At 43.1% G+C, this 12,249-nt stretch overlaps 1 protein-coding gene across 6 annotated transcripts in view; it reads left to right on the top strand.

The window, feature by feature from the left end:
- Positions 1 to 12,003, top strand: part of pld2 (phospholipase D2) — a 30,376-nt gene extending 18,373 nt beyond the window's left edge. For 5 of the 6 annotated variants that reach the window (XM_031897709.1, XM_031897712.1, XM_031897713.1 and 2 more), the window contains exons 14-25: positions 14 to 187; positions 1,519 to 1,654; positions 1,853 to 1,971; positions 2,054 to 2,161; positions 3,892 to 3,996; positions 5,169 to 5,257; positions 5,487 to 5,600; positions 5,937 to 5,986; positions 6,740 to 6,877; positions 7,331 to 7,484; positions 7,632 to 7,749; positions 10,275 to 12,003. In XM_031897709.1, coding sequence (XP_031753569.1) covers positions 14 to 187; positions 1,519 to 1,654; positions 1,853 to 1,971; positions 2,054 to 2,161; positions 3,892 to 3,996; positions 5,169 to 5,257; positions 5,487 to 5,600; positions 5,937 to 5,986; positions 6,740 to 6,877; positions 7,331 to 7,484; positions 7,632 to 7,749; positions 10,275 to 10,499 — 1,530 coding nt within the window. In that variant the 3' untranslated portion in view covers positions 10,500 to 12,003. 6 annotated transcript variants of the gene reach the window in all.
- Positions 12,004 to 12,249: the final 246 nt, after the last annotated feature.

Below are 12,249 nucleotides of genomic sequence, written 5' to 3'. Positions count from 1 at the left end.
GCTTTCCCATCAGGTGATGCGCCACCCAGACCACGTATCCTCTGTCGTCTTCCTGTGGGCTCATCATGAGAAGATGGTCGCTATTGACCAGTCTGTAGTTTTCCTGGGAGGCCTCGATTTGGCCTATGGCCGATGGGATGACCATGAATACAGACTTACAGATGTGGGACCCATGGAACAGCAACAGGTAACAGCACCTAACCTTGACCCTTATCCACCCTGTTACTTTCAAATGGGTCTTATCCTTTGTCAACAGAACTCACTGGTTTGGGGTTTCTCCATTAGGGAGACTGAAAGCCTAAAAACAACTCCTAGAAATGCTGTATATTTTCACCGTACCAGTCTAGGGGTTCAGCAGCCCTAGGTCTATAGGTCTTCATACTTATGCCCAGAAGCTTGGATCTTGTTTGGCAATATTTTGAGTGTCAGTGGCACTGTACATGCTCAGTGTGCTCTGGGCTGCTGCCGAGGAGCTATTTTAAATTGTATATACCAATTATAAATGTACTATATACAACAGCAGCCCAGAGCCTGTGTACAGAAGCACAATACCTGGGGTGTAAAATGTCTATATTTATCCTTTGTTTGCACTACCCACTACTTCCCTTTTATATTTCTGTCTAAATGTGACTTATATTAGCTACTCCTTCCTGAGACTCCTCCTATTGCTCCATAAAACCCCTTTCTATATCTCCTCCTATTTCTCCATATACCCCTCCCTGTAACTCCTTCTATTGCTCCATATAACCTCTCCCTATAACTCCTCCTATTGCTCCATATAACCCCTCCCTATAACTCCTCCTATTGCTCCATATAACCACTCCCTATAACTCCTCCTATTGCTCCATATAACCCCTCCCTATAACTCCTCCTATTGCTCCATATAACCACTCCCTGTAACTCCTCCTATTGCTCCATATAACCACTCCCTGTAACTCCTTCTATTGCTCCATATACCCCTCCCTGTAACTCCTCCTATTGCTCCATATAACCACTCCCTGTAACTCCTCCTATTGCTCCCTATACCCCTCCCTGTAACTCCTCCTATTGCTCCATATACCCCTCCCTGTAACTCCTCCTATTGCTCCATATAACCACTCCCTGTAACTCCTCCTATTGCTCCATTTACCCCTCCCTATAACCCCTCCTATTGCTCCATATACCCCTCCCTGTAACTCCTCCTATTGCTACATATAACCCTCCCTGTAACTCCTCCTATTGCTACATATAACCCTCCCTGTAACTCCTCCTATTGCTCCATAAAACCACTCCCTATAACTCCTCCTATTGCTCCATATACCCCTCCTTATAACTCCTCCTATTGCTCCATATACCCCTCCCTATAACCCCTCCTATCTCTCCATATAACCCCTCCCTATAACTCCTCCTATTGCTCCATGTAACCCATCTCTATAACTCCTCCTATTCATTTACTCTGATCTTTCTTTTCCTTCTCTCTGTCCGTCTCTTGTTACCTGTCTCTTGGCTCCTATAAGGTCGAATGCTGCTGTCTCTCAGCAGAGCAGATCCATGGAAGGAGATATCACAATGAATGAGGTGGAACAGTCTCCGAATGTCACTCAGTATTGGCTGGGGAAAGACTACAGCAACTCGATCTACAAGGACTGGGTTCAACTGGATAAGCCCTTTGAGGGTAAGTGTATATTGAGGCCTCCTGTAATAACCTCTGTTATGTGTGTGCCTGCAGGGGGAGACGGACTTGCTCTTCTTGTCTGTGTATAGCCATCTTTGTGTTGTTCTGTTGGTTCGGGCCAACGTACTAATTGTGCCACAACTATTGTGATGCCAGATATTGGTCTATATTATTTTTACACATTTTATGTGGTATAAGATTTTATTGATAGAATGAAAAATCCCAGAATGCCTTGGAGGGATGTGGGGGCCGTAGTCCATGGGAAGGCTGCTAGAGACGTCTCCCGGCACTTCATCCAGCGCTGGAATTACACAAAGGTGAGCAGTTTGCCCCTTTATCCCATAAACCAACATTGGCACAATGTCCTCCCATACTCTCCGCCTTCCCTTTCTTGCGCAGACAATGAAGTATAAAGCTGCTACCTACCCGTACCTGCTCCCCAAGTCCCTCAGCACCGCAGACAGACAGCACTACACTGTTCCTGGGTGTCACACAGCCGCTGTACAGGTGAGACTGTCAGACTGTGTGTCTGTAACAATACAACATGCAACGATTGTAACAGCAGCCATCTTGTTTGTTCATTCTCTTGAATGCATACTTATTTTACATTTATTGTAACTCCGTTCAACGTGATGTAGACTTCCTTCTTAAGTGCTTCAAGATTGTCTGTCTTTCTATATGTCTAATAGGCAATTAGTTGGCCCACAGACATTTATTATTGCAAGCCCTATAGGTGTGAAACTGACCAGGAAGCCAGCAGAAAACCAGACTGAAACAAATTTATCTTAAAAAAATACTCCAGACAAGCAGAAACATTTGCTTTGATATAATTTGTATTGAAGCAAGGAGTATTTCCTTATATGTAATTTGATTATAACTCAGGAAGTGCTTCCTGACAAGCAGAAAAGTAGAACCTAATAGAGAACATATTTACAAGACAAGCAGAAAAGTGACAGTGGCTAACAAATATATTTTTTGGCAAGCAGAAAAAATCAGTATGGGTAGAGATTATATTCTCTGACAAGCGGAAAAGAATAACCTTATAGAGAACATAGTGACACAGGCTAGAGAATATATTTCTTGGCAAGCAGAAAAGGAGTTAGGTGAGGATTAAATTCTCTGACAAGCAGAAAAGTAGAACCTAATAGAGAACATATTTACAAGACAAGCAGAAAAGTGACAGTGGCTAACAAATATATTTTTTGGCAAGCAGAAAAAATCAGTATGGGTAGATGGGTAGAGATTATATTCTCTGACAAGCGGAAAAGAATAACCTTATAGAGAACATATTTCTAGGCAAGCTGAAAAGTTACTCGAGCTAGAGAATATATTTCTTGGCAAGCAGAAAAGGAGAGTTAGGTGAGGATTTAATTCTCTGACAAGCAGATAAGTAGTATCTTATAGAGAACATATTTACTAGACAAGTAGAAAAGTGACAGTGGCTAACAAATAAATTTCTTGGCAAGCAGAAAAAAATCAGTAAGGTGGAGATTATATTCTCTGACAAGAAAAGCATGACCTTATAGAGAACATATTTCTAGGCAAACAGAAAAGTTACTTGGGCTAGAGAATATATTTCTTGGCAAGCAGAAAAAAGTTAGTTGAAGAGTATATTCTTTGACAAGCAGAAAACCAGAACCTTATAGAGAACATATTTGATAGACAAGCAGAAAAGTGACAGTGGCTAAAATGTATTTTTTGGCAAGCAGAAAAAATAAGGTAGGTAGAGATTATATTCTCGGACAAGCAGAAAAGCATAACCTTATAGAGAACATATTTACGGGCAAGCAGAAAAGTTACACAGGCTACAGAATATATTTCTTGGCAAGCAGAAAAAAAGTTAGTTGAAGATTACATTCTCTGACATGTAGAAGCTGATAGAGAACATATTTGTGGCAAGCAAACTGCTGCCTATACTTAAACTAATAAAATCTGTTGATTGGGCCCCTCCAGACGTTGACAGGTTATGGGTCTGAGTTTGGGGACTTCCTAATGCCCTGTCCAACGGACATCTCTATTGGGTAGGTTTGAAAACCCCATCTTCCGAGAACATTGGTGCATCAGTGCAGTCCTCTGCTGAACGGAGGCCTACAATATGATTAAGGCAGAGTACGAACAGGGGAGTTTGGCAGCTTCATGCTTATAGAAGAAAGATTAGGGACTCACTGAGCAGGAATGAGATGTACTGGTACTGACATACAGCCCAGTCTGACTAATCCCTTCCTTTATCCCACTAGGTGCTGAGGTCAGTGGATTGGTGGTCAGCAGGCTGCACTGAATACTCAATACTCAATGCCTATTTAGACTGTATAGAAAATTCCCAGCACTATGTTTACTTAGAGGTGAGACTCTCTGTTCCTCCTTTCCAACCCATCTGGGTCCATTTCCTATTATTTATTTTTAACATGCTTCCCTATGAACGATGCTGTTGTTGTCACACTGGCACTCTATTCTGTATGCCCCTGGCTCTCTCTCTGCTTTGCATTTTATAAAACAATGATTGGTTGATTGAGTTTATATAACTCCCCAGTGCTGCTGATTCAGATCTTGCTGGGCAAAGTATGCCAAGAAATGAGCTAAAATGGTAGAGGAGGCGACCATTAGGAACACCATTAGGACTATTAAGGAGACCATTAGATCAAAGGGGAGATTGAAATGTGGGGATCATAAGGCATGGCAAAAAAAGGGAGGGGGTTTCAGAAGGGTTGGTAAAAAAGTAAAGCCGGCCATACAAGCACCGATAATATCGTACAAAACCTTGTTTCGTACAATATTCGGTGTGTATGGCAGCACGACGAGGCGACCGATATCGCGAAAGGCTGTTGACTCGTCGGTGGGCCAGGTCAAAAGATTTTGATGGGGCACCTGAGCAAAATCTACGTTCAGGGCTGAATCAGCAGAAGAAGGTAGAATTTCTATTGTTTCTACCTCCCATATCTGATGATTCAGCCCTGAACATCAGTGGAGGGTGGGAACGACCATTGGTTGCACGAAAGATCGAAATTTCTACATGTATGGCCACCTTAAGGAGAAGTCAAAAGACATGGAAAGCAGAAAAGGAAGTTGAGAGAAGAGCAAAACCGATGGGGAGGGGGAAAGAAATTGTGAATTAAGGAGAATGTGAGATCAGAAGAGAAATTTGGAGGGAGTTCAAAAAGATGAAAAACGGAAAAGCTGAAAATAATTGAGAGAAAGGAGAGGGCAAAAGTGAGGATGAAGGATTGGGAGAGAAGAGAAAGGAAGAAAAGAAAACTAGGTGATGGACATATATGCAGAATGAAGAAAGGATGAAAAGGAGATAGAATGATAGAATGAGGATTTGGCACAATAGTAGAAGAGAGAGAAGATGAGTGAGTAAGATGTATTTAGCTTGGAGCCTTTTTTTCCCCATAGCAACGCCTCTCCTCCTGCCCCACCTGTTCATTGGTTATATTGTGTCCCAGGAAGTCATGTTAGATCTGATCATTCCAAGTGTTACAGCTTTCTGGTCTGACCTTGCCTTCTCCATCTTCAGAATCAGTTCTTCATTACCTGTGCGGATGGGCGGACCATCTTCAACAATATTGGAGATGCCATTGTTAAAAGGATCCAGCAAGCTCATAGGTAAGTTGTTGCTTGTAGAGGGTTCATAGGCAAGGGAAGGGCAAGTAGAACTTAAAGTGAGAGCATTACGGTATATGAGCCATGGTTGGAATGGGTTATGGAGTATCTATGGAACGTTAAAGGACATTGAGTTGCATGTATTGATGTATTTATTCAAGCCCAACCTTCTCCACCCCATTTGTTTGGGTGCTGGGAGCCATATAATGATCTGTTCCATTCTTCCTTGCAGTGCAAAAGCAAACTTCCGGGTCTTCATTGTCATTCCCTTGCTTCCGGGATTTCAGGGGAACATTGAAGTGGGAGGTGGATACTCCATCCAAGCAATACTGCACTACACCTACAGGTAACAGATGCTCACTGCCACTGCTTTCCCATTGGATGACACTTCCACCCTCCTTAATTGACAGTTTAATGCTAAGACCTATGTGAATTCCATCACATATAGTGGCCATATGCTAGCAAATAACATGGAACCTTATTTATGTGTTAGTTGGAAGCCATTTTGAAATTACAGAGCGGCGGTTTTGTACTGAGCAAGGGGAGTCCATTTTGAATTGACTGAGGCAGATGGACATGTGTTGTTTAATTCAATGATATATCTCTCATGGATGGAATAATAAGCAAATACACATAGAAGTATATCATCATGACTGAAATGGAATTTTATTTTCTATTCCAGCACCATTTGCAGAGGAGACAACTCGATTATCTCTCGACTCAAAGAGACCAGTGAGTGATGATGGACAAAGGGGATACAAAATAAATTTGTGAATTTCTAAATTTATGGGATATGGGTCAGAATCCCATATCCCTCACAGTGAGGCTTTAGAGGATTACAGTAAACAGTTTGATTCGGGGGAACCCAAGCAGATACTCATTCTGTAGGTGCTCTTCAAGCATTAGCATAGCACAGGGAACCCAAGCAGATACTCATTCTGTAGGTGCTCTTCAAGCATTAGAATAGCACAGGGAACCCAAGCAGATACTCATTCTGTAGGTGCTCTTCAAGCATTAGAATAGCACAGGGAACCCAAGCAGATACTCATTCTGTAGGTGCTCTTCAAGCATTAGCATAGCACAGGGAACCCAAGCAGATACTCATTCTGTAGGTGCTCTTCAAGCATTAGAATAGCACAGGGAACCCAAGCAGATACTCATTCTGTAGGTGCTCTTCAAGCATTAGCATAGCACTGGGAACCCAAGCAGAGGCTCATTCTGTTGGTGCTCTTCAAGCATTAGCATAGCACAGGGAACCCAAGCAGATACTCATTCTGTAGGTGCTCTTCAAGCATTAGCATAGCACAGGGAACCCAAGCAGATACTCATTCTGTAGGTGCTCTTCAAGCATTAGCATAGCACAGGGAACCCAAGAAGAATACTCATTGTGTTGGTGCTCTTCAAGCATTAGCATAGCACAGGGAACCCAAGCAGAGGCCAATGAATAGCAGCTCCATTATCTTCATCTCTCTTTTTGCCACACAGTGGGGGAAGACTGGACCAAGTACCTGTCAGTGTGTGGTCTTCGTACCCACGGGGACATGCCTGATGGATCTCTCGTTACGGAACTCGTGTACATTCATAGCAAGATGCTAATTGTGGATGACAGGAGAGTTATAATAGGTAGGTTCCTTCAAAGCGTTGGGTTGGTGATTATTTTCATCAGTTTCTCTTTAGAAAGGGAATGGTTTGATCACTTTGTCCAGTAAATGACCAGACAAACAAGTGCTCTGCCCCATCCATCCGCCCATGACCTTGCAGGACTATCTCATTTTTTATTCATGTAGGGTTGTCCAATCAGGGTTCTCTTTGATTCCCTGGCTGCTGGAACCTGATTGGCTGCCCTTGCTGCATGCTGGGAGCTGCCTTTCATTAGTTAACAGTTTCACTTCTGCTCCTGTCCACCCAAAGCTTTCCAAAAGCAGTTCAGTGGCCTCCTTCATTCATCTCCTTACTGCCCCCAATGAATGAATCTGTGCCAAATCGGAATCGGAGCTATTTCTTTGGGGTACAATCCTGTCTTTTGATGGGCGTATTAGTGGTTTTGTATCATGGACTATTTGTGCCGTTTGCCAGGCTCGGCCAACATCAATGACAGGAGCATGCTGGGAAGCAGAGATAGCGAGCTGGCTGTTCTGGTGGAAGACATGGAGTTTGTGAGCTCAGTAATGGACGGAGAGCCGTACCAGGCAGGAAAATTTGCCCTCAGCCTCAGAATGGACTGTTTCAAGTAAGTACCAGTTGTAATCTTTTTACTTGGGCAAAAGTTGAACCTGATGGATGTCCCTTTTTTCCAAAAAAGAAGTCTCAGCCTCCCCTCGCACACATATACAGACTACTAATGACGTGTAACCTGTACTTTGTTCCTCTCCACCAGTACGATCCTAGGGGCACGGGCCTCCCCTCACATTGATGTTTCTGACCCAGTTACTGATCATTTCTTCAATGAGGTTTGGAAGCAGACGGCATTTAACAACACATATGTCTATGACCAGGTATGTGAAAGGTGGGGAATGTTGGAACCCATTGGTCCATGGTGGTGTAGCAGTTGAGTTAATATCTCACTTGCAAGAGATGTTTAAGGGATTCAGTAGTCCCATTTGTGCTGAAGCTTGCAAGGAAGGGGAATGGGGGGGTAATAGGCATGGGTGAGGAATTCTAGAACCTGGCTGTTTTCCCTATACTAATGGGAAAACCTCCTCTTGCTTGTTCCTAGGGATCATTGGACTGGACCTCTTTGATGTTCTGTTTAATTTTATATTTATTATAAACCATCTATCATATCCCTCTAGTTTCAAAAGCTAATAAGTAATAGTTTAGCTCTTTTGACTAGCAGTTTCCAGGTGGAAATAATGGGATGGGAGTGCCCTATCTAATTCATAGCAATAGTATTGAAATGTATTTCTGATTGGCTTTATATGAACCAGTTGGTCCGTGATGCCTAGTATATAGGTAATTGTTGATAGAATGTGAAGGAACCCCATTGGATGAGTTTGAGTTGTTATCTAGTAGGATTAGGAAATCATGAGAGTTTTTGGTGGCTTCCTCTCAGCCATTTTATGGATTTAGTTGAGCCATTGGTCTTTTGCTATGTTGATTGGTTTTACAGTATATAGTCTGAAGACCAAATTTGGTGTATTAGGAGTATTTAAGATTGAATGGTATTCGATTTCTGGATTTAGGGTGAATAACTGGGCTTTAAAGGCATATATATGGTGGTAGTGGGGTGGGGGTTGTTGGTGAGTATTGCGTATTTGGGTTCAAGATTGTAGCAGATATAGGTATTTGAAAATTTGATGGGGCAAGAAAATGGAGGATGAATATGAGTCTAAGTGTGGCTTGCTATGCACTATAGGGCATTAATAGAGCAAAGTTTTGGTAAATCCACAAGTTAATGATATGGGACATTGGATAAGCTCTCAACTGATTCCATCCTCAGGGCACGATGAAGTACGTTTTAATTGTAGGGATTTGGGTGGAAGCAGGATTATATATATAGTACAATTGTGATGCCAAGTAATGATTATGGAGACTTGGAAATGCTAAACCTCCATTTTATATGATGCTGTTAATATTCTCCAAGCCTTCAGGGATATCAGGATACTTTTTTAAGTGCAGTGCCATATGTCAGACCTTTAATGTGTCTTATTTGTGTGGCTAATGGGTATAATGCGCTGGCAAAGGGTACAGGGACAGAGGGTAACCCTGTCTTATTCCTCTGGTAAGGGAAAACGGAGAAGTAGTTCCGTTCACTAGGTCTTCCTAGAGGTGACTCCATTCCAACGAATTAGAGAATTGAGAGCACATTTCTAGAGCTTTTTTTTTCTGAGGAACAAGTGTAGGTTGATGAATAGTCTGCAAAGATGTTTGATGAGCAGCCAGACATAAATCCAGATTGGTCAGGGTGAATTATATCTTGCACCAATTGCTGCAGTCTACTGGCTAGAATTTGAGAGATGATAGCGACTTATTAACGGTATGGAGACAGATGTTGGTAACAACAGAGTATCCTGTGTTTGCTGGAGGGTTTCGGAGAGATATGTTTGGTTAGGGCAGGGATCCCCAACCTTTTGTACTTGTGAGCCACACTCAGATGTAAAAAGTGTGGGTGAGAGCCACGCAAGCATGAAAAAAAGTTATTTTGAAAAGTCAAATAAGGGCTGTGATTGGCTATTGGGTAGCCCCATGTGGGCTGCTGGCCTGCAAGAGGCTCTGCTTGGAGGAAAACTGAGTCTCTGGGCTTCCAAAATTTGCCCCCAAGCTAGAAATTTTAAAATGGGCACCTACTTTGGGAGCAACATCAAAGGGGGTGGTGAGCAATATGTTGCCCCAGAGCCACTGGTTGGGGATCACTGGGTTAGGGTCTTATACCAGTGTGAGGGTAGGCAATAAGAGCCAGGTGTTTTGTTCGATAGTAAGGAACCAGTGGTGGTGACAATCTCTTCTTTTGAAATTTGGCAATACAAAAATGATAATATAACTGGAACTGGTATGGTGTCTAAAAAGTGGTTTAGTTGTGAGTCGACGTGTGTAGCTATAGATGTGTAATGTATACAATAGAATTTGTCAGGTTCTTGGGCTGTTGGATGGCAACCTTGCAGTTGCTATAGCTGTAGAGGTTGTGTCTTGGCTAAGAAGGCTTGAAGTTGCGTTGAGTTTCATAACATTGAGCATTCTTGGTTTGGGTGGTCTCCTCTCTTATTCTTATTACGAGATTGAGGCAATTTAAAGGAAAACTATACCCCCAGAATGAATACGTAACCAACAGAGAGTTTATATTATGTTAAGTGGCCTATTAAAGAATCTCCCCAAACTGGAATATATATATCAGTAAATATTGCCCTTTAGCATCTTTTCCCTTGAGCCGCCATTTTGCGATGAGCTGTGTGCTCCCTCAGAGTTATTCCATTGGCCTATAAGGATCCCGTTATGCAAGCTGTGGGCCAGTAAAATGATAAGATAAAGACAAGCTCCTCTTCTGGAACTGCCTAATTTCCTTTTGTGGCTTTTCCTCAACTAGATGTTCCGGTGCCTCCCCGCCGACGCCGTGACCAGTAACCGTACCCTGCAGGAGTACACTGCCGTAAAGAACCTGGCAGCGCTAAACCCTGGCCTAGCTCGGGAGCAACTAACTGGCATTAGGGGCCACCTGGTGGAATGCCCCCTACAGTTCCTGTCTGGGGAGAATCTCCTTCCCCCTCTAAGCAGCAAGGAGGGCCTGATATCCTCTCAGGTTTGGACGTGAGCCCTGGGCACGGCACCTTGGACTAATGCACTTTGTTCTTTAGACTCACCTTAGGGTGCTGGACTAGTAACAAGAGCAGCACCCATGTTACTCGCTAAACTGCACAGAGTATTGCACTAGCCTTTACAGCTCTCAGATACTCCACTGATTGCCACCATGTCCGTTACTGTCTGCCACTAATCCCTGATACACACCCTGTATTAATCCCAGTCCCACACACACAGTATCCTGTATTAATCCCAGTTTTACTCACACAATATCCTTTGCTAATTACAGTGCAACATGCAAACTATTCTGCACTAATTCCAGCTCTACATATGCAGTATCCTGTCCTAATCCCAGTCCTACTCACAGTATCCTGTCCCAATCCCAGTCCTACTCACAGTATCCTGTCCTAATCCCAGTCCTACTTAAAGTATCCGGTCCTAATCCCAGTCCTACTCACAGTATCCTGTCCTAATCCCAGTCCTACTTACAGTATCCTGTCCTAATCCCAGTCCTACTCACAGTATCCTGTCATAATCCCAGTCCCATACACCATATCCTGTCCTAATCCCAGTCCTACTCACGGTATCTTGTGCTACTCCCAGTCCTACTCACAGTATCTTGTGCTACTCCCAGTCCTACACACAGTATCTTGTGCTACTCCCAGTCCTACATACAGTATCCTGTGCTACTCCCAGTCCTTTTCACAGTATCCTGTCCCAATCCCAGTCCTACTCACAGTATCTTGTGCTACTCCCAGCCCTACACACAGTACCCTGTGCTACTGCCAGCCCTACACACAGTATCCTGTGCTACTCCCAGCCCTACACACAGTATCCTGTGCTACTCCCAGCCCTACACACAGTATCCTGTGCTACTCCCAGCCCTACACACAGTATCCTGTGCTACTCCCAGCCCTACACACAGTATCCTGTGCTACTCCCAGTCCTACACAGTATCTGTTCCTAATCCCAGTCCTACGCACACTATCCTGTATTATTCCCGGCTCTACACACTCCATATAACGTACTAACCCCAGCTCTACTAATATTAACTCTACATAGACTGTATCCTGTACTAATACCAGTTGTAGATATGCACAATTCAACCATTTTAAGATTTAGCCGAATACTGAATTCAACACACAAGCAAAATCACATAATCGTTTAAGAAGTCATGTGATCACTAGGGTTGAATTTGGTTCAACCAGGGCCTCGGATTCGTCCAAAGCATTGTGTGCTGTTCTGCACCCACAACGTACGTGGCACATCCTGTACTCGTTGATAGGCGCTATACACTAATACTGTTCTATTGCAGAACCATGCGCGTAGCATTGTCCGCTCGTTTCAGCGCTGCATGATCATTTTATTTATGGACTATGCAAGTATATAGAGTTCATTTTGTCTTCCATGGTAGGGGCTCCGGCTGCTACTGCACGGGGTTTGCACCACTCTCTCCGGGGGGAAAACAAAACAAACAGGGGAACCTTTGTAGTCAATAAACTTTGTACTTCTTTTTATGTCGTTGTTTTCCTTTTTTTTCTAAATTCAAAAAAATCGAATTTTAACATTTTTCCAAATGAGAAAAAAACTCTAATATCCCAAATGTGCGCAAATCTCGATCACTAAAAAAACAACTCGAACGGAATTTTGAAAAGACGTCTCCCATTGGCTTTTACATGAACTCACCAGCTTTTAGACTGCGATTTTTTTTTATTTAGGTTTTTGCTCCTAAGAAATCTTGAATATTCAGTTTTTCGGAAATT

This window comes from Xenopus tropicalis, chromosome 3, assembly GCF_000004195.4.
Source record: "Xenopus tropicalis strain Nigerian chromosome 3, UCB_Xtro_10.0, whole genome shotgun sequence".
Classification (NCBI taxonomy): Eukaryota; Metazoa; Chordata; class Amphibia; order Anura; family Pipidae; genus Xenopus; species Xenopus tropicalis.
Note: the sequence above shows the minus strand (reverse complement) of the source record. Positions and strands in the feature narration are given on the sequence as shown.